This window comes from Poecilia reticulata, chromosome 22 (assembly GCF_904066995.2).
Source record: "Poecilia reticulata chromosome 22, P_reticulata-male-v2, whole genome shotgun sequence".
NCBI lineage: Eukaryota > Metazoa > Chordata > Actinopteri > Cyprinodontiformes > Poeciliidae > Poecilia > Poecilia reticulata.
In genome coordinates this window covers 15,226,725-15,254,591 of record NC_088851.1, presented here as the reverse complement: position 1 = coordinate 15,254,591, position 27,867 = coordinate 15,226,725, and the positions used below count along the sequence as shown (strand labels likewise).

At 40.0% G+C, this 27,867-nt stretch overlaps 1 protein-coding gene across 2 annotated transcripts in view; it reads right to left on the bottom strand.

Annotated features, from left to right (window-relative positions):
- fndc5a (fibronectin type III domain containing 5a) overlaps positions 1-27,667 on the bottom strand; it is a 36,175-nt gene extending 8,508 nt beyond the window's left edge. Inside the window, exons 1-3 of one of the 2 annotated variants that reach the window (XR_532600.3) lie at positions 26,723-27,665; positions 3,166-3,281; positions 1,123-1,315 (exon numbers count right to left, since the gene is read on the bottom strand). Coding sequence is in view for 1 of the 2 variants with exons in the window: in XM_008399616.3 (XP_008397838.1) it covers positions 1,123-1,315; positions 3,166-3,281; positions 26,723-26,783 (370 nt within the window). In the remaining variant the exon portion in view is untranslated. Of the gene's footprint in view, positions 1-1,122; positions 1,316-3,165; positions 3,282-26,722 lie in introns of both variants that reach the window. The other variant, XM_008399616.3, reaches the window with a different exon arrangement.
- Between the last annotated feature and the right edge of the window lie 200 nt (positions 27,668-27,867).

Below are 27,867 nucleotides of genomic sequence, written 5' to 3'. Positions count from 1 at the left end.
GACGACCGGCACTGTGCCAAACCGCGAAGAGGTGGTCTCTGTGGATGTTGAATCTTTGATGATAGGAAAAGGTGTGGAAGTGGAGATCTTTTTCATTTCCCAGTGAACAGAGGCTGGGCGTGCGCATCGAAACACTTCATTTGTTTTAAACTGCAGGCAGCAATAACCTGGAGAGGTGAAAATTTAACTTAGTCCTGAAAGCATGTTTTCCATCTTTTTAGAAAATAAGTGCATATTTCTTTGTTTTCTTTCACTGTAATTTTTATTTTACTGCAAAAATGAATTACCATCCACGTTAAAAGTGTTTTTGTGTGCGCGCTAAAAAACCCCAACAATTTCTGTCCATTTATGTGAGCTATTTAGTGTTTGGAGTGACAAAAGCAACAACGTGTAATTACACAAAATTGTAAAAAAGATGCAATTAAAAAGTGTTTGCTTGTGTTCTGCGCGGTGATTGATCTCACTAAATTCTTCCCTGCTGCATAAATAACACTCAGACAACGTATTTGGTATTAATTAGGACTTGGTGGTCGCCGGCGCATCTCTTCAGTGTTTAGCGCTGATTGTTTTTATGTGCTACATGTTTCCTGGCAGCCCACTTACAGCCACAGCGAGAAGTTCAGACTCCCTCTGGTTCCAAACAGTGCGGCTCCTCTTCATGTGAGAGAGGAGTGTAAATGAGAGGGGGAGTAGATGGAGCAATGGCTCAGCCAAAAGCACATCGATTCTCCACCCCTTACAGCTTCCTTACTACCTCCTCCGTCTGTCTGATGAATGCCTTTCCTCATTTTGGTTTACAGTGGTGCTGTGCAGGTCGCATACAGAGTGGCACTAGCGGAAAAACATCAATAAACAGTGAAGTATGCTTCCCCTGTCGGGCGTTTTGCTCCTTAGCTGTAGTCAGTAGGGGAGAGATGGAGCAGTCTGCTGTGAAATTTCATTTCATGCTTTGTGTGTCTATTGATTTCTTTTGGATTTTTAGGCCAAATCTGTCACTGTATTGTCAAAAAGCCAAGTCCCTTTCGTACTTATGCCCTAAAAAAAGGAGCAGAAGAGCTCTCCTCCATCCTTCTAGGTGTAAATGACTGAACGAGTGAGTGTATTTTGCATGTGGCTATTTACTCTTAGAGGCCTGCGTCTCGGCCTCCTTTGGGGTTCGGAAGCGCAGCGGTTCGCTCAGCGGGCTCGTCCCGGACATGCTGACGGACTGGACGTGCACAATGTAGTCTGTCTCCTCCTCCAAGTCCCATAATGCACAGGAGCGCGTGGTGGTGTTGACTTCCTGGATCAACCGCAGCATGCGCACGTCTTTCTTCTGTTGAAGCAGGAAACGACATGGGGGTTGACTGATTAAGCAAAGACTTGAAAACACACACATAATAAAGGTAGAGGTAAAGTCAGGACATGCCGCAGTCACTACTGAGTACCAGGAGGGCTTTTGTGAAATTTTTTATTGGATTACGCATCTTCCCATTTTTGCATCTTGGCAAACGCAGAGTTATCTCATTTGCAAAATGGGTAAACTGGAAGCAAAAGGATCTCTGCGACTGATCAAAGACAGCATGAATGAAAGCTCCTTGATGGTTTGATCTCTCTGGTATTCAAACAGAGACAATGTGTGTTGTTTACATAGCCTTAAAAGATATTCAACTTTAAGTGCAGTAGCATAATCTCATCGTTCAAAAAATAAGTCCAGCCTTTAATTTCAAAACATTTAGTCAGTGATAACGAAAAAATAAGATAAAAAACTTTTAATATTATGACTGTTGCTAGTTCTATCAATCTCTTAGCCCACATGTGTCAAACTCAAGGCCTTGGGGCCAAATCTGGCCCACCATAGCTTTTTATGTGGCCCTCTCAACTCCAAATTTAATCTATTAAATCTCTCCATTTTTTCAAAAATCTACAAAATTCACATAAAATAAACAGATTCCCACATTTTTACTGATTTTACTGCAAATCTTTATCACAAGTAGTAAAAACAAATATTGGGTTTAAGTGACTGCTGCCTCAGCCTACCTTGATATCAAGTTATACTCCGAGTAATACAAAAAATCCCTCACATTTAACATCATACATTAGCACAAATGTAAAAATTCCTTGCAAATATTTCTAATTTAGTACCACATCTGTGATTTTGATTGAAAAACAATCAAAATCCTGGAGGGACACCTGTTTACTCATATTTTACTAGTTTAATGGGTTTCATCAATACATTCTGGTGCAACCGGCCCTTTAGAAACATTCAAATGTTTGATATGGCCCAAAATGAAACTGAGTTTGCCTCAGACTGATCAGTTTCTAATTTGTAATCCATAACCATTTATTTACCAGAGGTTTAAAACTGATGTGATGCAGAGGGCCATTTCTTCAGCCCCTGAAAAAGGCTGAATGAATATCAGTAACACTTTGTTCAGAAGAGAAAGGAGCATAGACTGTGCTTAATCCAATCTTCAGCATCTCTTCCATCAAAAATAAGTACCTATAGTGCTAAAAATAGTGAGTCATGGGAGTTTAAGATAAATGTACACCACACTGCCCAGAAACTCGTATTTTAGTTTCCTTCAACTTCTCAAAACACTTTACTGTGTGTTGGTCTGCTACACAAAATCCCAATGAAAATACATTAACATTTGCGTGCAAAAGGTTGTTCGAAAGCGCTGCAGCTCTGTGCAGGCTGCCAACACAAACATTCACCCAAACAACCATGTGGCTGCAGTCTCATATTTAATAGAGCAAGAAAACAATGCTACAGAACCTTTTCATTTCTAATTCTATGAATAATTGATCATGTAAGCCCTCAAATTCCCAAACTGTTCCTTACAAAAACAAGCAAGTGCGTTATTGAAACTGTGTAAATGCTCATGTAGTAAACATTATTGTCCTAACTGATGTTTTCCAGACAGAAAACATCAGCTGCTGTATATCCCCTGTCTGTGGAGTTATGTGTGTGTGTGTGTGTGTGTGCGTGCGTGTGTGTGTGTGTGTGTGGGGGTGTGTGTGTGTGCGTGTGCGTGTGTGTGTGTGTGTGTAAAATGAGGTGAATGAAGTTAATGTTTTGCCTGTTAGACTATTAACACACCTCGGCGTCTTTTCGTAAATCCGTATCTTCTTCACCTTGTCGTGTTTTGTCCACTGATGTCTCCTACACAATCTGCTACTCACCTGCTGTGTGATGGCAAAGCCAATGACGGGGTCTCCCTCGGGGATGTCCCATGACACCACAGCAGAGTTTGCTTTCACCTCTTTGATGGTCACATTGAAGGGAGGCGACAGGCTATCTGCAAACAATGAGACAGGAAGAAAAGCCTTTTGTTCACACTCTAATATAAAGTAAAAGCTCCGTTTTCTGCGTTCTGCTGCAATGTCCACCGGCACGGCTGGAAGCCGAGTTCGTTGGTGTGAATAAATGGCTCAGAGGAATCCATTTTATGAGGTTGGGATTCATAGTGCAGAGTAGGAAGAGGAAAAACAGTGAAAAATACTGTTTATTTTCTTTGGCTGCACCCCCAAGAAATAAGGGAGACAGTAGATATGAGCTTACTTTGTGTATTAGTGCATATTAAGGTAAATTTGGTCCCTACCCTCTACAAATACCTGGAGTCCATATAGTCCAAAATTTAACAGCAAGAAACAGTATAAAATAGTAAAAAAAGAAAAGTAATGAAAAATGGCAGAGAAAACAAGGTGTTGCTCAGTTGATGTTGTTAGTTATTTTCATTGTCTACAGATCAAACCATCAGAGGTCAGTTTTAGTTTTCCAGGTCAGTAATTGTACATCTAGACTTTGCTGTGTGATCCTCCTCCAACCTGTTGATGCTCAATGCCAGTCAGATAAGCTGGAAGGTTGTTGCACTATTTTCTTGCTTAAAACAAGCAGGCAATGAAGCTACTGAATCTAATGAAGAGCTGCCCCTCATTCTAATTAAAGTAAGACTGTTTAAAAACGACAGGCAGGTGCGGCATGTCCACCACAGCCAGCATGCAGTCGTAGTTTTAGAGTTTATTATGAATTACCTTTTTGGAGGCCCAAACTCACCACATTTTGCTTAAAGATCTGTCACAGTTATTTCCAGGATTGTTAAAACTTCGACGTAGAGACTATTTGCAGGCAAAGCGCTGAGTGCACTGACGCGTCATTTCTAGCAACCCACCGTTGCTGCTTAGGCCAGATTGCTGCCGAGGTTTGCAGCAAAAGAAAAATATAATTTTTCTGTGTGTAGATACCATTACATTGTGAAAGTGAAACCGTGGTAGTTATACAGTAGCTACACGGGAGAAAATCGAATAAAATCAGTCTTTTGGTTAGTTTAAACTTTTGTAAGTGTGAAGCTTTGATCTTCACGTGCTTGTAAATCAAGTCCCTGAAATGAAAGTCTTTTCTTTGGGTTTTCATATATTGTTGTGGAATGAAACACCTTTTTAATCAAAGAAATAATACCATTAATTTCTTTATATATTCATCCAATTTGTATTTTGACTGCAAGCTTTAATACTTAGCAAGTCCGTATTGAAATTTCCCACTTTCTGTCTCTTTGTAAGCATTTGAAGACAAGAGCAATAAAATGCTCCAACACGAACCGATATAAAGAGACGCTAACGACTTTTGACTCATTATCAGAATACGTCTAACGACTAAACAACTGTGTGTCTCCGTGCCGTGCTTTTGGTTTGGTGTCGAGTTCCAAACACACCTCCGGTTTAATTAGGGTCACACTCTACAAGAGCTGCGAATAATAATTTGCCTTCATTACATAATTAGTTGTGAGATTATGTGTTGCTCCGGGTGCACTTAGGTGGCCTCAGCTGCTGGGGACTTGGAGTCTGTAATTATGAAGCTCAAGGCTGCACACGTCTGATGGTAGCAGAGTGTAGATCGCATTATTAAAGGAGCGGCAAGCTAAGGGAAAGAACAAATGATCTGTTAAAGGTTCTGATATAAAGCAGGGGCTCGTAATGAACTTTTAGACATTAATGTTAATACAAGACACAAAGGATGAGTGAAAGTCAAGATGAGCGTGGGCCTTTTTTGTTTTAACGACGAAGCCCTCGCATCTGAACTCTATTGTTGTGAAACGCTGGATCCTGCCTTTAGGAAGCTCTGACTGATATTTGCTTTGTGGAGCTGAAAGGTGAATAAAGATGAGAAGTTTTAAAGCGAGGCCCTCTCCGAGGCTTTGACGGGTCATAAATCTTACTCGACCAATCAAATGAAATCAATGAGTCATTGAATAGGTTAACGCTCACTTGCCCTCAGACCCGCACCAACCTCACAGCTGGTAATTACAGGACAATGGGCCGCTCCAGTGCTTGTGTACGTACTGTATATTCAGAAACAGGGGCTGCAATCCAGAGCAGGCTTTTATTAATTTTTTTAGCCTTTCTTTTGCTTTGTGCCGCCTCTCGGCTTGATGCCTGTGGCTGACATCTTGATGAATGACCTGACTAACTGCAGATGACAGGACGGAAACTCGCTGCATCTCTTCATCAGAAAAAGGGGGGCAACTTTGATGTTTGCAGTGGATTTGCCTTTGTTTACCGTCTGCTGTTTACTTGGTTAGCCTGGAGGACGGGCGTCTGGGGCTCCGGAGCCGAATGAAACCGTAGGAATCGCAAATGAAGCTTATCATCTCTCCGTTGGTGCTCACTTTATTTTCTGTTCTCCCTCCTGGAGCACATTTATTTCTGTCTGTGACACCATTACTTACTTTACGCGTGCTAAACTGCTGTTTAAAAATAATGAATACAAGTTCTTCTGCACACTGTGGGAATGAGCATATTCACGTAGCCTACATTTTCATCTTACCTGTCGCTTCACATTACAATCCTCGTATTTTAAGCTGTTGCATAAAGTGCGAGACTTCAAAGTTTCCCAACCTTTGTCCTCGTGGTTTTGGCGCTTAACTTTTAATTATAAGTACTGCTGAGTAACAGGCTTACAAGGAGCTTAAATCATTTTAATCAGCTGCCTTTTGAAAAAAACAGCAACATTTGACACAAATAAAGTTGATGGATCCCAAACTCAGCATACACTTCCAGATTAAGAGTAATCACAATAATAATATGAGAACTATGAATGAGTGGATGTTATAATTATTTGTAAAACGTTTCTTTTAAATGTCAGAGAGATTCCTCTAAGCTCCACAAATTGAAACGTCTTTCACTTCAGATAACTTTATAATCAGATAACGTCTGATTATTGAGGTTCATTGACAGGCTGACATGCTAACGCTAGCCGAGCCTTACTTTCAAAATATTTGTTTGGGCTAAATTTAAATACGCCCAGTGGCTAACGGAAGATAAATAAGGGACATGTAAAATAAAACTTAAAAAATGACCAGAGTTTAAAACTAATTTTGGATATTTTAGAGCTTCCCAGATTTCGAAATTGATCAGACTTTTATCCTTATTAAGATCTTTTATTTGTCGTGTCCTAGAGGGTCTTTTACAGTGGGCTACTTTCATATAAACAGGCAGAACTATAAGAATATACAAAGTAGTAAAAATCCTTTTTTTTATAATCTGGCTAACTGTGTGGATCAGAGCTTGTTTGAAGTGAATCTATAGTCCAGTGTGGTCTTTCAAAGTGATCTGAGGAAAAAGCCTCAGCTAGTGGAAAACGTGTTTATGTTTGGACTTTGAATCAGAAATTCCTGTCCTATTGGAGTAAGCTGACTTTAACCTTTGACTGTCTCACTCTCTCAGTGGTTCTTTTATATTTTCACTCAAATGTTTAAAATTCTGGCTGCCTCTTGTGTTTTGTAGAAAGACATACGCTGATCCTACATTTCTCCTTCAAGTAAGAAAACAAGTATTGATTAAAGTATTTTAAATTGAATAATAGTTCAACTTCAAAAGAAGCAGTGGAAGGTGAATATGCATCAAGTTCACATGTCCACATGCGTTTATAAAGCCGCTCTCCAAGTGTCCTCGTGTCCCAGAGCTTTTGGAAACTTTTTCTTTTGTCTTTGCCCGTCTCCTCTTTGCATGTGTTTGTCTTTGGGGAAAGAGAGAGAAAGAGAGAGGATGCCGGGCCGTGACCGTGTTCCTTAAATATCCACATGACACAGGAGTCAGCCCTAATGAAACACCAGACAGATGTCTTCATAAACTCTCAGTGGCACACAGCCCGCTTCGCTCTGAGACAAGGCGGGGGTGACTTTGAGCCATGACGGATTTCTCTGTTGCGTGTGCGTCTTTGTTATCCTGATGATGATCAGAGTGACAGCTAATTGTCAGTCCCACGCTGAGCCGTGTTGAGGATGACAGCTCCTTAATGCTCCCTAACGTTTAAAAGCTCCCCGAGACGTTGAACATGTTAAAACGTGGACAGTTCAGGGGGTGAGGGAGGAATGCCGAGTGGTCCATCATTGTTTTATTTGCGCTCTCCTCGATTCTCCATCGACCTGAGTCGGACAGAGTTTAGTCTGCCGCGTGTTACCAAGTGTGCCGACACAGAAGCGTGGGCTGAGTCGGAGGGAGATACTGCAGGTAGCCTGAGAATATGTAATGTGGAGCGTGTACTGTTGGGTGCTATAAAGATCAAATGGTTTTTCTTTTCATGTTCCCCAGCTGTAGAGCTCTGCTTTCCTGAGTGGTCTCCGTGGAGCTATTTCTGCTGCCTCAAATCATTTTGAGTGGGCCCATTTAGACATGGCATAAACATGCAGTCAGCCGAGGTACCGGAGGTTCATTCTGATTAACAAAAAGGCCTTAAAGTTCACTGCAACCTCTTTACATAGTGCAAATACTTTAGTAAGAATAAACCTGCAGTCAGTCTACCTCGTAATGTAATCTGATGTATTCTGGTCTGAGAATTTATCCAAAAACTTGATTTTATATGAACAGACATCTAAAAAAAAAAAAAGTGAACTTAATATTAGCATATTCATTCAATTCCATTTTATTCATTTAAACTGCATCAATGAGTTCCAGGAAACAGGCACAGCTAAACTCAGAAGCATTGAGCCAGGAGTACTGTCTACTGAAAAAAAAAATCAAACAAAAAAAACAAACAAACAATGGGAACACAGAGTTATTGACAGAAATAGCTCCATCCAGGAAAGAGATGCAGCTAAATCAGCAATGCCGGGCAAAATCTGCCATCAACTGAAAGAAAAAAAAAAAAAGAGAGAACAAAAACTACAGCAGCAATAACTGCAATTAACAGAGAGGTGGATCAGGGCTGCAGGAAATAGCAGTCAGTATCAGAGTCAACCTGTGGATACACTCATGTCAACACATTGGAAGTGACAATAACGTAAGATATAGATGGTTTTCAAAAATCCCCCAAATTCTGGTGCTTATTTAGACTGAGGTGAAGTGTAACTCTTTTGTAAGCATGTGAAGGTGTTTAAGATGTAGACAGATGGAGAGTGTGACAAGATGATGCAAAGAGTATTTAGATAAACTAATGCCACTAGATGCAAAATAAACGATCACATTGCATTTAAATTGACCAAAGGTTTCCAAATATCCTATATTTACTTAGCGTCATAAATTCAAGCATTTCATCATCAGATTTTAATGTATTTACGGTGAGAGGCACTCGTGTGATGATGTACTGAAGGAGGAGTGTCGGAAAGATTAGGAGCTTCTTATAGAGACAAATGCAAATTTTGTGAAATTTATTTTAAGTCACTTTTGACATCTACAGCATTTTTACCTACAACTGCAGGTAACACAGTTACTTGATTGTGCTATAAAATGGCACTATGTGCCTAGAAAACACATATTGTCCCTTTAATCATGTAAAGGTGCATCATACATCGTGCTGTGGAAGTGTTTTTCTCTACAGATTCTTCTTTTTGTTGTTTTTGTCACACTTAAATGTCTGAGGTCTTCAGACAGACAAGGATAAACTTAGTAAACCCCCCAAAAAAGCAGTTTTCAAGAGATGGTTCAATCATTAAAGAAAAACATCTACCTCCAAACCAAGCTAGATCCCTGGGAAAAACCAACGGTCCTCCTTGTTAAATCTGTTAAATCATGAATTAAACCTAACCCCTACTGCATATAGAAAGAATATTAGATAGCATACTTGGACAACGTTTTTACAAAGCCATACATACTGAATTCAGCAAACTCCATGAATGTAACCGCTTTAGCGACAGTAACACCCTGCTGTCATTGCTGAATTAAAACCACAAGCATGCAGGGTGGTGTTCCTGCTTCCATCCAGCCCCATGGGGAGACTCGGATTTGTACCACCTTATTACAGCTCTGCAGTCATTAGAAATGCCTCTCTCCCAGATTCAGGCCCCTTGGCTGGTTCTGCTCCCCAGGTTGCTAATAAGCTAGTCTGTGGGCTTGTGAGTTAGGGTGAAAACTGCCTGCTATAGCTCCATCATGCCCCAGCTCTATCTGGCCTTTTAAAAGGAAGCACGGGCCTCAGGTGTTAAGAATCACTCTGCATTGTGGTGGGATACTAACTCAGATTTAACAACATCCGTCCCTATAAACCATGTTGTGGTGCGTAAACAGTCACCCTATGCGAGCTGCAATAACCTGCTGATGGGATAACATATCAAAGCAGTGTTAATTTGAGCAAACATAGATTAAATACAATTTTTAAAGAGCACATTAACCTGCGGGGGAAATAGCCGATATAAATTAAACCATAATGTTGAGTATCTTGTAGGAGAACAAATTTCAGAACTGAGTTTTCCACTGAATATAAGCGTGTGATGTAAACCTGTTAAGACATGTAACTCATATTTCCTTTTTTTTGTGTTAATTTAAAGAGAGATCAGAGTTTGGAGGCTCAGAGATTAGAGGTTAAGTGATAAAAAACAGCTTGATACTGTCAATTTCACCTGGAAACGTAAAACATGTCAAGGCTGTAAGCCCCATCCTGGTTGTCTCTCAGCTGTCGGCTTGAAATTTGGTCTGATGTAATATTCTGATCTTAAATGTTGTATTTTTCATTAGCTGTATGTGAAAAAGCTCGTCCTGATTAACAGAAGGATACTTGTGACAACATCAGTTTGTGTGTAATTCATTTAAAATGTGTTTCAATTTGTGATTGAGTTACTGAAATGAATGAACTTTTCATTAATATTCTTGTTTTTTGAATATGACTTCACATTCCTAAACTTTTATCTGTTTTCAATGCTATTTATTACTGAACCAATCGACTGAAAACCAGCCTTTCCAGTTTCTCACCAGTCGATTGGTGTATTTTTCCTGCAATAACTCTTCAAAAGGAAGGGACTTGCTTGTTCACTTTACATAAAGAGACTATATGTGTTTTTGCAGCTCTCCAGATTCTCTTTAGAGTTAATATTCACCAAGTTGATTCAGCTCTTTGCCTAGCAACAGAGCTGAATTCATTCTGATAGGCTGAAAAGCTGCTGGTTAAAAACAAACACTGGAATTGGTTAAACCTTTAGAAAACAATAAATTCTAAATAGATTTCAACAATATTTTGTGAAATACTAATTAAATTAGATATTAAATTACTGACTATGCATTGAGCTTCTTTTTAAGCTTACTGAATAAAACTGCTGACGATGCGTCTATTTAACATGATCATAGTTGTTGCTCTTCAGTAAGCTGGAGGCATTTCAGACTTTATTAGGAAGCAGAAACATCTGGCAGTTAATTAAGAAGTGCTAGCTAATTCGTGTATGATCACACTGCAATGCTTTGTCATGTTTTATAACTGATCGCCAGTAAAGCGTTCGTCATTGAATGCAGCCAGCTGGTTCACGGCCACACTTCCTACTGCCACTGCTTAAAATGTAACCGAAAGCCTAAAAGAAGGCGCCTCATGGATGAGATCCGCCTTTTCTTTGTTCTTTATAATTTATTTCAGTGTCTTGCCAGATCCTTAGGATTTACAGCTGCCAGAAGAAAACAATATATCTGTATTAAATAGTTTTCCAAACCTATTTTTGATGACTGATACGCAGGGGTGAAAGTAGTTTTAAATTCTTAGGGGTACTATGACAAAAAAAATAAATAAATAAAATTATCACAAATGATAATGCACATTATTGTGCACAGAAAGGTAGCAAGCATTTTACTTCTTACTTGCACGCACGCACGCACGCACGCACGCACGCACGTACACACACACGCACGCACGCACGCACGCACGCACGCACGCACACACACACACACACACACACACACACACACACACACACACATACACCTACTAAGGCATGCTACTGAAATTGTGGAGATTCCTACACACATCTACATCCCGGAATATCACCTGACCCAAACTCTTGCAAGTTTGTTCTGAGTTGTTCTTAAAATCTGCCTTTGAAATACAATCATGAAGCCCTTTTATCCCCAAGGCTCCTGAATGACGCAAGTCAAGAACTTCTAGGTTCTGGACCTTAATAAAATTATGTATAAGTGCATGCCTAGATTGCTCTTCTGGTTTTTTTTCTTATGTTTGGTAAAATAGTCACAGCATTAAATTATCTGCAAAAATTAATACAAATAAATATAATAAGTCACAGACTGTTCCTAGCACTGTGCAATGATTAATACATGAATAAACCCAATGAATTAATAGTAATTAAAAATAATAGTGGATAAAAGGCTTCAGAACATTTATACCACAGCAGGTATGGAAAACTACAAAAGCAAAAATTAAATCATATACAAATCTATTAATCTCTTCATGTTAAATAAATAAAAAGTATAACGTTTTATTTTAAATATTTGTCAGCTTGAGTCATGCAGAGCTGAGGTGATCATTTCCATAGCAACAATCAGAAGCAAGACTTGTGCCAGAAGTCCAGTGAGCTCACTGATGAGGTCATAGATGACATAATGTACATCACAGTAGATCAAAGAAGTTCTAATGCTTGAATGCTGGAATCTCTAAGCATCAGTCATCAGTCAGGATCTAGAAAGTTCTTGGAGTTTCAGATTTGTGTAGAGCAACAATGTTTAGTTTTGCGACGGCGCTTGTTCCCCTGATTTTCCCGGTTGGTTGGGGCATTGGATATGCCGTGACCACTGGGATGAAGAAAGTGTGCGATCGTTTTTTTCCAGGAAAGGGTTGCGAAGAAGAAAACCATCAGGATGAAGAGGACGATCTGTTTTGGAAAGGATTTCCATCCAGTTCCAAAAAACAAACCGACCCGGCTGGGGAGGTTTGTTCTGAAAAGGCGTTGGATGATGGGACCTCGGACTCCATCTCATCCTCTGTACGAGACGGTACAGAGGATGACGGTACTGTTTCCGGACAAACCGACCCGGCTGGGGAGGTTTGTCCGGAGACGACGGTACACCGTGAGGGTGAGACAGTCGCAGAAAAATCTAACCCGACTGGGGAAGATTTGTCTGCAGCTGATCTCGCAGCCAAAGCTGTGGCTGAAGTGACAGCCAAAGCTTTGGTTTCGCTGGTCCCATCACTTTCCTTACAGAAGAGTCCTCTGAAGGGCACATTCACAGGCGCCTTTGAAATACAAAGTTCCCCGGACGGGGAACTTTGTATTTCAGATGAAAATAGAGTTGCTCATTTGTCAAGAAAACCACCTCTAAATACAAAGATTTCCGTTGCTGTCGAGGTTTCCTGTTCTCCTGAAGTTAACTCAGAAGATAGCGTTGGCTCAGATCTGCTAGATGTAGGGAGGACATCTGCAGGACAAGGACAAGCGGAGGAGAACTTCTTCAAGTTCTCCAATGAGCTCCAGAACAGCTGGGTGAACGCTGCTTTCCAGAGCATCCTGAACCTGAGCGTCACCAAGCGGTGTCTCACTCGGGAAAGGGTTTTTCTGGAGGCATCGTCCATCCCCTGCTGTGGGAGTCTCATTCTCTCAGCTGTCCGTCAGCCCGGCAAGCATTTTTGTCAGAAAGACCTTTCCCCAGTTCTGATGGAGCTGAGGGAGAAGAAGCTGCCATCAGGTGTGGGGAAGGACTATGACATCAAAAGTTTGCTGGAGTCTGTGCTGGTCTGGCTGGATTCGTTTGGCGGCGACACAGATAGAGAGTTGTATGACAACGACTCTTGCTCTAACTGTGGAGCCACTTCCCTCAGGCTCTTGAACAACGGCGCCATGATTGCCCTTCCACCAGTATTATTTTCAACCAGTATATCTATACTGCTTGAATACTGGTTGGATTTGGCTTGCAAACGCCGTTGTTCAGGCTGCGGGTCACCCTGGCAGAAAAAACACTGCCTGGCCAATAACAAGGTCCTGGTGTTTTTTCTGCATAGGTTGACCAGGAGGTACCAAACAAAAGCCACTCAGACCATAGATGTCCCTGCAGAATGTGGGACGGAGACGTACCACCTGTCCTCCATCATCTGTGGGGATCCTAAGCTGACAGACTTCTCCTGTTATTTAATGAATGGAGAACGAACCGTGAAGGCAGACAACGAGCATGTCTTCACTGCAGACAGTGACTGCAGTGAAGACATGACCAACAACGGTTTCATCTACATTTATGAGAAGAAATGATCAGACACCAGAGGACAAAAGGTAAAAAGATTTGACAGGTTTCCTGTTTGCAGGTTTCTCTCCGGGCACTCCGGCTTCCTGCCACAGTCTGACATCTCCACTGAAATGATCCAGTAGGCAGAGGTGGACCCATGGAGGAGGGTCCGGTGGGCGGCGCCGGTGCAGGGGGCAAAGTCTCTCAGCAGGAGACTGGGCCCAAAAGGCCCAGTCTCCTGCTGGGGGGAGCACTGGGGTTGCCACTGGGAAGCAGAGCCTCGGACAGAGCACAGGGAGGTGGAGGAGCAGTGGCAGACTCTGGAGACAGCGGCAGAGGAGCAGCGGGAGGCGGCAGAGGAGCAGCGGTAGACTCTGGAGACAGCGGCAGAGGAGCAGCGGCAGACTCTGGAGACGGTGGCAGAGGAGCAGTGGGAGACTCTGGAGACGGCGGCAAAGGAGCAGCGGCAGACTCTGGAGACAGCGGCAGAGGAGCAGCGGCAGACTCTGGAGACGGCGGCAGAGGAGCAGCGGGAGGCGGCGGAGGATATATATATATATATATATATATATATATATATATATATATATATATATATATATATATATATATATATATATATATGTGTGTGTGTGTGTGTGAGTATTTGTGTATATATGTGGGTTTATATGTGTGTGTGCTTCGATAGATAGATAGATAGATAGATAGATAGATAGATAGATAGATAGATAGATAGATAGATAGATAGATAGATAATATCTACAACTAGACAATATGGAGGACCAAAACTGACATAATAAGAAATAAAAAATAGGTATGTAAACAAAAGAATAACTATATATCTGACATATATAAAAAAAGAACAAATATATAAATATAATAATATAATAATATATATATATATTCAATATAAGAAATAAAAGAATATATAAAATAAATATATAAATAAAAGAATATATATTTTGACAAGAAATAAAAGCATAAATATATATTTAGTTTTTCCTTTTCCTAAGACATGAGTTTTCGTCAAGTAATGTATATATTTTCTTTATTATTTGACCTAAACATGCGTTTTTGTCAAGAAAAATAGATATTTTGCTTTGTCTTTTTCCAAAGCTCTATTGGCCAATAATAACCATAGAAGACAGCTTCTCATTAACATAACGATGCAGCAGGAAAACAGCAAATGAAAAACAAGCAGAAATACAGCAAGCAGAAAAAGATATATATATGTGTGCGTGTGTGTGTGTGTGTGTGAGTATTTGTGTATATATGTGGGTTTATATGTGTGTGTGCTTCGATAGATAGATAGATAGATAGATAGATAGATAGATAGATAGATAGATAGATAGATAGATAGATAGATAGATAATATCTACAACTAGACAATATGGAGGACCAAAACTGACATAATAAGAAATAAAAAATAGGTATGTAAACAAAAGAATAACTATATATCTGACATATATAAAAAAAGAACAAATATATAAATATAATAATATAATAATATATATATATATTCAATATAAGAAATAAAAGAATATATAAATAAATATATAAATAAAAGAATATATATTTTGACAAGAAATAAAAGCATAAATATATATTTAGTTTTTCCTTTTCCTAAGACATGAGTTTTCGTCAAGTAATGTATATATTTTCTTTATTATTTGACCTAAACATGCGTTTTTGTCAAGAAAAATAGATATTTTGCTTTGTCTTTTTCCAAAGCTCTATTGGCCAATAATAACCATAGAAGACAGCTTCTCATTAACATAACGATGCAGCAGGAAAACAGCAAATGAAAAACAAGCAGAAATACAGCAAGCAGAAAAAGATATATATATGTGTGCGTGTGTGTGTGTGTGTGTGAGTATTTGTGTATATATGTGGGTTTATATGTGTGTGTGCTTCGATAGATAGATAGATAGATAGATAGATAGATAGATAGATAGATAGATAGATAGATAGATAGATAATATCTACAACTAGACAATATGGAGGACCAAAACTGACATAATAAGAAATAAAAAATAGGTATGTAAACAAAAGAATAACTATATATCTGACATATATAAAAAAAGAACAAATATATAAATATAATAATATAATAATATATATATATATTCAATATAAGAAATAAAAGAATATATAAAATAAATATATAAATAAAAGAATATATATTTTGACAAGAAATAAAAGCATAAATATATATTTAGTTTTTCCTTTTCCTAAGACATGAGTTTTCGTCAAGTAATGTATATATTTTCTTTATTATTTGACCTAAACATGCGTTTTTGTCAAGAAAAATAGATATTTTGCTTTGTCTTTTTCCAAAGCTCTATTGGCCAATAATAACCATAGAAGACAGCTTCTCATTAACATAACGATGCAGCAGGAAAACAGTAAACGAAAAACAAGCAGAAATACAGCAAGCAGAAAAAGATATATATATGTGTGCGTGTGTGTGTGTGTGTGTGTTGTGTGTGTGTGTGTGTATAAACGGGCTGCACAGTTGCCTTGCAACAAGAAGGTTCTGGGTTCGATTCCCAGGGTCTTTCTGCATGGAGTTTGCATGTTCTGCCTATGCATGGTGGGTTCTCTCCGGGTACTCTGGCTTCCTCCCACAGTTCAAAAACATGACTGTCAGGTTAATTGGCTTCTCCAAATTCTCCCTAAGTGTGAGTGTGTGTGTGCATGGTTGTTTGTCCTGTTTGTCTCTGTGTCACCCTGCAACAGACTTTCGACCCTCCCGACCCCAGTAAGGGACAAGGGTGTACAGAGGATGGATGGATGGATGGAGCTATAAGGATTGAAAAAGGTTACCATTTTTCAGAAAATCTCATCAACCTCAATATTTCCACTAAATAAGGAGCAAAAAAAAAATTTGTTTGATAGAGCAAAAATTTCTCAGAATCTGAGCTCAAAGCGAGATGCCCAAACTATTTTTTTAAATACTGGGCAATTAATTTAATTTCACATAATTATCGCAGTAGAAGCCATTTGTTTGTTAAATACTGATGTTTGTTGTAAATGACGTATACTCACAAAAAACTAGATAATTAGTCCAAGTTTGTCGTTTATTGAATGTTGAGAAACTACAGTGGCTGTGATGCGCCACAGCAAAGGTAAACAAATGTAAAACAACCCGAACAGGTGATCAACTCTAAATCCCTTTGTCATTTAAAGCACACCCGTTGCCATGGCAACCACCACGAGCTGAGCACAGGTTACATTTAAAACATAACATTCGGTCTGTTACAATATAAGGTTTTCAGGCTTGATATTTATTTTGCGATCATTAATAAGCTCCCTTAACAGAGCGGTGGTTGATTAGTTAATTTTAAACTCCTGCTCTGCTACTTATTTTGGTAATGGAACCAAAACGCACAGATTTGCGCAACACCTTGTCGAAACAATAATTACTGAGATTATTATTGTTGTCGGCTCATTAATTTGAACACGTTTTGTGGATTATTTTTTCTTGTTCTTTAATAAAGTTACGAACGTTTTGAGGAGGACGTGCTGGTCTCAGCTTCCTGGCGGCGTTCAGTTTGTCATCCAATGGACCTTACCACAGCTAAGGTCCTGGATGCAGCTCAACCGTCGTAGGATCAATAAGAACAAAGGAGTGTCTGCTGGTGTAAGTATTATTGCTTTGCTTTCTTTGTGTTTAGTGAATGAAAAAAAGAAAGTCAATAATAAACACATCCATTATGAAAACCTTTTAGCCAAGTACAGCATAATGGCAGTACCGATACAACTTCTACACCTTGAAGCCTGTCTGTTACAGCCTTACGTTAGCTGAACAGATCAATATGCAATGTGTACCATATCTGACATACATTAAAGATTTTATTTTACCTGAAAAGGCTTTTTACTAAACTGTAATCGTGTTAGTCACGCTAATCGTGTTAGCCTCCGAGTACCGTGTATCAGGCCTAAGCACATACGAACATTTACCAACAGAAATCACCCTCAAAACCATAAATGCCCGACTTACCCAGCCTTGCAAGAACAATAGGCGTCAGTGATCTTGTCCACAGCTATATTTATGCTGAGGGTCTGAGGATCTGCTGTGTTCCTCATCGACCGGTAGCATTTAGCTGTGACACGCACAATGTTGGAGGCATCGCGTGGCTCAAACACCTTGATGTCGTCCAAAAAAGATGACATGAACTTGTTGGTTCCCCTGTCCATTGTCGTGGCTGATATTTTTTGAAAATCTGGCAGAAATGCTACACTCATCGACTCAGAAATACTCTGCAGAGAGTCAGTCGAAATGAATTTACACATAGAAACTAAGCACCGCGAGGCTTTGTTTGTGAGACATGCAGTCACGTGAGACTTTCGAGGAGCGTTTCTGGGCGGAGCTTGGTAAGGTCCATGCCGCGATGGACTCAAAACTTCCCGCGATCGACATGTTGCACCGCTGCTCTAGCAAAGCACGAACAGTTCAGAAACAATATGAATTGGGAAAAAAGCTACTTATTAACTGATTAAGTCGTGTTTTAGATTGTTCTTGAAAAACTAATCACTCACGGCTGCTCAGTGAACCCGTTGATTTCTTACAGCAGACAGCCGCTCCCCTCTCGTGCAGGTACTGCGTACCACCGCTAAATCTTTTAGGGGTACGCAGTACCCTGCCTACTTTCACCCTAGCTGATACGGACACTCAAGGTAAAGCCTCCCCCTGGCAGACGCCCGCGCTGTCTGTATCTTTTTTTTATTATCCGAGTCTGTCTCTCTTCTCGCTGTATTTCTGTGCCGTGTCTCGGATCTTTTGGCAGCCCCTCCATCGTTTTCTGCTTGTAACTGACACTTCAATGGAAATCCGGCTACAGTGAGGATGTGGTGGGTGAAAAGGGGAGATGGTGACTCACTCATATACTATTTTGCTATTGATTAATCTCGTCCTTCAGTTGGTTTACAGTGTAGGTTGGGAAACAACTGTAAAAAGAAGTGTTTTAGTTTTGAATGTGGGATGTATTTACAGTTGGATCACCTCTTATTCGATAACCTATGTTTTTATTTGTTTAGACTATGCTGTATTTTTTTATGCATTCTCTATGGTCCCCTTTGCCTCAGTGCACAGCCCTGTCAAATAATCACGCTTAATTTTTTTTTTCAGTCCCTCTGTGGAGGAATGAGTTATTTACTTGTGGGAAATGAATTTTCCAACCCTGCCGGCCAAAAATGCACTGAGGTGGAAAGGGTGCGGTTGCAAAACATCATATTTCTACTTGATGAAATGCGCACAACCACCAGCATTCCTCTAATTAAATGTCAAAAAACTGAGTTTGAAAATCAATGCAGCATTGTGTACAGAGAGAATGCAAGCCAGCTAATTCAGAAAGGCAAAGGAGCGCCGTGAGCCTGATTATTTGACAACCCTACTGCTAATGAAATCTATTCTCAAATTAGGAATAAGCCCCCCCCCTTTCTCCTTGCCCCCTAAGGCAAACAAGTAATATGAGATGGCGATGATAACTCTAAAGGAGCTCGCAGCTTGATGTGAGGTTATGAATGCGATATTAGCACTTTGTAACAGAAAGAAAAACTGTTAAAAAATGGAAATATTCAAGCAGCTGGGATTCCTGAATTAAAAAAGGACAACTGAAAAAACAGAAATGCTCCTAAATAAACAGAAAAAATAGAGTTTTGTTAAAAAAAAGAAAGAAAAATCATGATTAAATAATAATATAAAAAGTGATATAAAGACCAAGCAAAAAGCAGTTTCCATGATGCTTTGCTGCAGACACAAGACAGATGCAGTGAGCGAAGAGAAGGGATATTTCAACCAGCAAATGTAGTTGCTACTTGGACTTATAGTGCTGCAAGAGAGGCTCTTTAAAAAAACAGTACGAGTATGGTAACCTTCAGCCATATTTATGACCTCCTCAGCATGGTGCGGTTTCCTGTTGAGCTTGTTAAAAGGATTTTATCTTAGGGTCTAATTATCCACTGCAGCACAAATAAAATACTGACAAGAAACTTTACGCCTGCAGGTTGAGAAGCAGCTCCAGATTATGAGACAAAACTTCCTTTAAACCCTTGCAATAAAAGCATTAATGATTACAAGATGTTCAGATATGCTATAAGCTTCAAAATAATATTTTTTTCAAAATTGATTTAAATAACTGAAGGTCTCTTCTCTGTTCATCTTAATGCTGGTGCTGGGTGTTCGGGACGAAGACTGGCGTTAGTCCATCTCATCATTTATTAAAGAGCAACCATCAAATTTGTTAACTGCCACTTTTAAAATGAATAGACATGATCTCTGGCGAGTTGTGAATTAGTCCATTAAATATTGTATCAGTTGTAGGACTTCTTCCAAACGTTTCCTACAGTTGGCGCTTCATTGAGACGCAGGGATTAATTTTCAGGACTGACATTTATAGTTAAAAACAAATTTAATGATACAAAGAGGATGTCCAGTACATGTGTGGATGAGACTGTCAGTGTGCTATGAAAAAAAAAACTAATTCAACTAATGCAACATTAGTAGTAATGTTGATATCTGTGACAAATCTGTACACAATAACTAAGTTTTCAACATTCCCTTAGATGAAACACTAGCTGAACTCTTGGATCCTCATCATTTTCATTTTGTCTTTTTGTTCTGATCTTCTAAATGTGAATCAGAAAAGCTAACAAAACTCCAACAGCCAATAAAATTGATCTCTGGCCTATTTTTATTAGACACAACTTCTAATACAGAGAAACTTTTTCAGGGGGAAGCACATAGGAAACGGGGGAAAATAAAGCAGGTAATCTCCTAGGGACCCACCTGTTCAACAGACCACTTAAATGTAAAACACACCATCTGGGCCACCACACATTTCACCAACAAAAAGCAGAATTTAATAAAGAAGGATCTGCACACTCTTGCATTTAAGCTATGCTTCCAATTTCCAATGTTTGACTTTTTTTATTTTCTGGAGATTCAATCTTACTTAAAACCACAAAGGGCACCTGGTGGACTCACTTGAGGATATTAGCCTGCAAAATATTTGTTTCTTTTTCACAGACACTAACAGAGAATGCTGCTGTTTCAGGTGGAAGCACATAACCAAGAGACACAAAATGAGGCAACTCAAGAAAACCAACACAGTCTGAGAAAAATCCAGGAAATAATCAAAGAAAATTAATGGTTATTATTGTTGACTGCTGAAGGACTTGAACACGATAATCAGGCAACTAACCAAAGCCAAGATGAAAACCAAGGAGCAAATTAAAACATTAATTTTAAATAAAACAGGCAGCAAAGCAAACAGGGTTACAATAGCGGGAATTCATATGGCAAAAAGCCCAAAAGATACAAATGACAATCTATGGGGGACATGCATACTTAGGCACTCTCCACTGCTGTTGATACTTTGCACAACCACGTTTCCTTGCTTATAAAAATAAATAAAGAACACAGTCAAGTTTCCTTTGAAATTCTGGGTCACTGATATGGCCATGGAAGAAGGTCGATTCACAATTTCTTTATGGATTATCCAAGAACTCTTTACTCTTAGGGTTTGGGAAACGCCACACATTTTGGAGCCATTTGCCTTATTTGTATGTGATGCCTTCTTGTCTTTCCTATTTTGAAGCATCGACAATAGAAGTGAGCCTCTGTGTCATGTCACATATACACCCTGAGGAAAAAGGACAGACTGAGAATCAAAAGAACCAAAGCGCTCTAATGAACTCAAAGTAAACTATAAAGGGAACATAATTAATTGTTTGTTTCTGTAAAATGATTACTGGTAATTACCTTAGTTGTGACCTATGAATAAAAGATGATCTGAAATACAACAAATCAGTGCTGAAAAATAAGCAATAATCTTTTTTAGACTTTTGAAATGTTTGTCTTGTCAGATAAAAGACATTTAAAATGACATTTATTCAGAGCTGCTGGTCTGCTGAAAAGGATCATGGGATCTGGTTTGTCATGTCTCTGTGTATAAATAACATGTCACAGATGGTGCAATTATTCACCGCTAACTTCTTAAAGGTCCGATGGAAAAAACATTTACATTCTTGGGGAAAAAAACCAAAAAAAATCCTCAGACCTTCCCGCTCCTGGGACATTTTGACGGACGACGGCGTGCGTCAGAGCGCCGCCATCGCTACGTCAGTCTGCTGGCATCATCGCCTCTTTCTCCCACGGGCTCGGTGTTCAAACGACGGTGCCAATCTGTCCCGACGCATCGCACAAATAACGCCATCAAAGAAATGTGGCGCTAAAATCAATTTCTGATGTAAAGAGATGGCAATCTAAATGATTCTCTTTGTACTTGAACCTCCCGCTGATCCTAATCCTTGTGTTGCTGCCTGATCTTATAACTTTTGCAAGTTTGAGCCATCGCCATTAACCACAAGGCCATTGCTCTTTTCATCTGCTTCTTGATAATCCAGAAGCTCTCAGCGAGCTCAAAGGAGCTTTACAAAATGAAGGAGAGCGTTACAGAGGAAAGAACAGCAGCAGATTGATACAAACACTTGGCTTTACTCTTTGTTTCTCACTTCGTCTTGCTCAACTCGTCATGAAATGATTAAAATGTAATGAGCATTGAGGGAGAGAAAATATTTTTTTGAAGTCAAATATACTGTAGAAATTACAGCTTCCTCTTTGTGCTTAAACGTCTTTTCTTCTGTGACTGTTTTGAGCGTTTTACGCAGTTTTAGATCAAAATAAGTGCTGACCGAGGCGAAGATTTGTGCAGTCGAATGTTATGAAGCAAGGTGAAAGGAAACGTTGCTGCATAATTTAGCGCTTTTCTGTCAACAATTTATAAATGTGAATCAGAACTGTGTGAAACTTTTGTGTCTTTACTCATTTGTTTGTTAATGACTTGCTTTCTACTCCTTGAAGTAATCTTGAGCAGCAGTGCTATTTTTCTGGAGGTGCTTTTGTAGTTTTCTTGGTTTTAGTTTAAACTTTGGACACCTTTCCTTTCATATGCAAAAACAGAGTTGAAATTTTATTCCTTCTGCTCGAGGATAAAATATGTACTGTCTACTTTGCTGTAATAAACTTTGGAGTAAAGGGAAAGTTGAATCGCTTTGCGAAATTAGAAAGGATAAAGCTAAGAAAAGATCAGCCATTGTGCATTTGCTGAATAACGTTCTCACATGCTCCCATTCCCAAAGAGCAACATGGTTAAAATTTGTTTAAAGTATTTCGTGGGAATTAGGTCGGCACGGTTTCATTTATAAAGATAAACTGAAGCATAATTTCCGGATGAATTGGACCAGGAGTCCTGAATGTTCCTCTAAAGCCGACAACGGACCTTTTCTGTCAGCCAAGCAGCAATCCCTTGTCTAAAATGGAGCGTGTGACTAAATGGCAGAGTAGAGACAGCGTATGAGTTTTTACTATACAGTAGTAGCGTATTTTGTGGGAAGATTTCTTTTTAGACAAAAGCTCATTTTCAGCCTCTTTTTGCATTTCTCCAACAGCACATCTGCTTTAAGGCTTTCATGAAAATTACATGCTTTACGATCGCTTACTGTGAGAGATGGAAGGTGGGACTTTAATACAGAAATGTATGTATAATGAAAAGTATGTTTAATACCTGCTTAGATTAATTGTACTCGCTCTGAACATAATTAATCTTTTTAAATGATTAATTAAGTATTATTTATTAATTATTTTCAATGGGGCAGAAGGAGCAGCCGACTCAGGGAGACATTTTCTAAAATATACTCGTATTGAGTTTTCATTGTTTGACTCTAAACAGTGATCAGCAGCTCAAACACCAAAAACTTCTGGATTTTCTTCATGCTCATTAAAGGCTTGAAAACCAGAAGCTCCCGTCTTTAAAGCATGCAAACGAATCAACAAACAAGAAGCTGTTTGATGTGCTTTTTGTTTGGAAGAAATCAGATAAGGTTAGAGGCTGTATTACATAAATACAGATAATCTTCTTATTCCTTTATTTTCTGTTTTATTCAGAATCCTTTTCCTTTTGTTGTCACTTTCTTTTGTTAAATTTGCACATTTAATATGTTCTCTTTTTTTCACATTCCGCTTTTTTCTCATGCTCCAAACTTGTCTATTGTTTCACCTGTCCTGATTATTTCTCTCTCCGTTAATTTAATCAAGTGTTGCCTCCAGTTCAGGTTCAACCTTAAACTTCTGCAGCATGTTTGTTAATGCGGAGCTTTTTAAATCTTTGTGTTACAAATGTTTTTTTTGGTTTGTTTTTTTTTTTTGTAAAAATTGCAACGTGTATAGTCCGTTTTATTTTAAGAGACGCTCTGAAACACAAATGACCATGTTTGCAACAACAAGAGGAAGCAGTGTGACCTAATGTGCCACATAAAATCTCCCCTAAAACTGCAGAAAAAAAATCTATACAGCTCAGATGGCTGGTGAAGAGGAGAAGAAAAAAAAAAACAAAAACCCCAAAAAACATATAAAATATTAATCACATCCAACATTCTGGTGGGAAGCTTTTGGTTAAGAGCCTTCAAGCTATTGAGATGAGAAAACTATTCAGACGATTGAAGATGAATTGGAACAGATTCTTTCCACAAAGCACTAAATCAGCACCCAGGGCCGGGACAAAACCCCCAGACTTTGGCAGACATGACCACTGAAACATGTGCTGCACATGGAATCTGTTATTTATTTATTTATTTTTATAACTCTGCTCTGAAACATGGGGGACTTTTCACACTTTGCAAAAACACACTGAAATCATTTCGGTTGAAACCTTTAACCCCGTGTTTTCCAATTTTAATGTGACACAAAATAGCTTATTCTAATTTAAGCACATTCACTTGGTAGCTCTGATAAACATAAACTGATCTGCAGATTCCTGAGGTTCAGGGCACATTTAACGTGGCGGGGAGGAAACTGGAACCAAACCTTCGTCTCTTTGAAAACATGGCAGCAACACTTCACATGGAGCCACTGTTGCCCGCCCTGCTTTGCTTTTGTAAACTTCTGTATAGTTCATAACTTGATGACAATTAAATAATGAATATTTTGTTTACTTATTTCAGTCTGTAATCTACTGGAATTTCAAAGAGTTGATGGTGCCAGGCATGCTAACCCAGTGCCTTTGGAAAAGAAGCGATCCCAAAGCATTACAGATCCTCCACCTTACTTCGCAATATTTATCCTTTGTTTCACAACAAACCCATATGAGTCGGTGAAAAAGCCAATTATAGTAAAATTTGACCAAAGCACATGGTTTCAGATAAAGAGTTCAGTAAAATCCTCTTGTTTATGTGTAGCAATAGGACCATACTGCTTCTTCAGGGTGCTGGAGAGATAAAATAACCTGTTTGTGTGGCGGACAAAAGAAATAACCTTAATTTTAACATTTTATTTATAACAGAAAGTTGTGGATTTCTCGTCAAATTGCGCTGCTTGTGATTTTGTAAAAAAAAAAGAAATATAGATATATATTCTTGATGTCGGATTTCTTCACTGAATAAATGTCTGATTTGTAATACATGTATTTTTGTGTGTGACATTATGCTATTTAAAAAGAAAAAAAAACTTTAAAAGCTTCTTAAGCTTTTCTACCCAAAGTACCGGTGCATCTGTAAAACACAGTCAACAAAACAAAGTATTTCTAAATAATATGCTATTGTAAATTAAATGCCACGAACATTCGCGGTTGCAAAATGGCCTCAAAAAGTGGTTTCCCTCCCTGGAAGCCAGGCGTTACCCCGGGAGGACAGGAGGGTGGGGCACAATTAAATTATTTGTCTCAATAAACTGTGTAAGTCTGTGTGTATGAGAGAGCAGCAGCCTGGTGATCCATCATCAGCGGTGAGGGTGTGGAAGTGGGAGGATGATGAGCGAACCAGAGGAGCATGCTGACAGCAGGAGCGAAGAGAGGCTCTCCATCTCTGTGAGCGCTCCAGAGTGCGGCGTAGTTTGGGCTTTTAAAATGGATGTTTAATGGATGCATGTTGGGGGGGAAAAACACCCAGCACTCACACTGGATGCGTTAGAGGCGTTTCTGTGCAGCAGCAGTCCCATCATGTATTTCTAATGATCTGGAGTCTTTCTTGAAATAAAACATATGATATTTAATTTTTTGCTAAGTCAGCTCTGGTTGGTGATTTGGAAGATCAGATACTGAAAACTTCCTTTTTTCTTTTTTCATGTATCAAAACTGAAAACTTCCACCATTTCCTGTCTGTCAAAGGAAATGTTTTGATACACTTTTTTCCTCATATAGGCCATGCTTTCCACAATCATTGAGCCAGAGGACGGGTACACCCTGGACAGGTTGCCAGTTTGTGACAGAACAACCCCCAGTTGACCTACTATTCATATTTTTGAGCCGTAGGTCGAAGCCAGACAACCCGAGAACTCACACATACACCCCGAGAACATGCAAACTCTATGCTGAAAGGCCCTGACTGGGATTCAAACCCAAGACCTTCTTGCTGAAAGGCAGCGGTGCTAGCAACTGAGCCAGATCAGACCACCTGCGAGAGATTTTTTTAAATACCTGATACATAATAAATGGACAATCTGTTTATTCCTTCAATTTAAAAAGTACCACCTCGAAGAACCTACAATGCGTTTTATTGTCCTTTTGGTATTGTTGCGCATTTAGTTGAATAAAAAACAGAAACAGCAACTTGTTTTTCTCCCATTTATGTAATTGAAATACAGTCCCTCATTTGTGTAACCTGTAGTGCATTGTTTTCTCTTCTGACTATTTTTATTACAGGTTCTCATTTTTCTCGGTCATGTTTTAAAGTCTTCTGAACATTCAACACATTTCTTTCTTTTTTCACACTTTGTCAACTAAATTAGAATTTTTTTTTTAGAACAATTGGTCAGAGTTTGAAGCCAAATTTGTGAGCTTTGGCCAGGAAAAGCCTAATCATCGCATCTTCATTAATAATGACCAGAACTCAAAGGAAATTCCCCAGAAAATGCAGTTTTTCCAACACTGTAGTCAACTGAAACAAAAAGAGCCTCAGTTGTCGAAGAGATTTACGATGTTTGCCTTGACGCTTTTGTATTTTACGAGCTGCACAGCTCAGGTTTATTCCCATTAACACACACAGGCAGCAGCAGCAGCGTGTCACAGGTCAGTTCCGTCTCCACATCACTACACATGTTCCTCCATGTTTCTCTGACCAGCTGCAGCATGTTGCAAACACACAATGAGAAGCAACTGCAACCCCAACACACACCAGAGAGCCAGCAACACCTCGCGTGCCGATGGAAACCCCCCCGTAACGAATGCTGCGTTCAATTTCGCAGTAAATGATCACCACCGCTCAGATTCACCTGGGAGAAAGAAAGGAAGAAAAAAAAGAATCTCTCCCAAGCCACAAAACTTACCCGCCGTGACTCGAGAGACGCCGAGGCAGCCGCTGAGGACGAGCAGGAAAAATCTCTCCATGATCTCTCAAACGCTCGGACGACGTGCGGTCCCATTTATTTACTCGGGCCGTGTTGCGCTGCTCGGCATCCACGTCTGTTCACGCGTGCAGTCTGGACGGGCAGGAAGGGGGGGAGGGGGGGAGCGGCGGGCAGGAGGAAGAGGAGGAGTGGACAACACGGCGACTCTTCAGCACCCTGGACAGCACCTCACGGCTCACTCAGCTGCCGCGATTGTCTGCAAAGCTGCGGCCAGCATCATCATCTTCATCATCATGGACTGCGCCGTTTCACATGCGTCCAAAAATGTGCACCAGTCAGATCCCTCCTCCAGCTCAGCAGCCCTCGGCTGCATCTGCAGACTGAAAACGCGCTGGCTTTGTGTGTGAGGTTCCTACCGCTTAGAAACACACAGCCCGGCTCGACAAATAAAAAAATCATTTAGCTAAATCAACAACAACGAACAAACAAACAAGCAAAAAGCGCTTATTTTCTCTAACCATCCGAGGATATGTGAATTCAAAGCTGTCTCCGTCGTATGGTAAATTGCAGCCAAAAGTTGCCGCCAAAACACCGAGCCTGACCTCTAGCGCGGCGCAACCGTGTGGGATGAGCAGCTGATCAAGTGAAAACTTGTCACCAGCAGCCCTCTCACGCCCCTGCTTCACTTTGCCCACTTGGTGAGCCAGATCGCTCCGAATTATCGCTGCCCACTCTTCTATTAAATATGCATACACGATCCCACGCAAACAGTCGCCTCTGTGGAAACGCGTTTTCTCCACTTCACAGGCAAACACGTGTCTCTTGACTCCGCCACTGAGCGGACACCCGCCTCTCCACCTCGGGTTTGCTTGCGAAGCGCCCGGAGCGCACGGCGAAGCGGGCGCAGAGGTGGTGAAAGTCCGGCGTTACAGTACCTGACAGGTTCCCCGCAGCTCGCTCCAGGGCTCGAAGCTCCCCGGGATGTTTGTGTGTTTGTTTCTGCCCTGTGTGCGCGTCCCGAGTCAGGAGACAGCCCCACTGTCCCCTAGCAGTGTCCCCAAGAAGTGCTGACTTCGCCCCGCTGCGCGCCTCGATCCACAGCCCGCCGCTGCCTCTGACGTGTT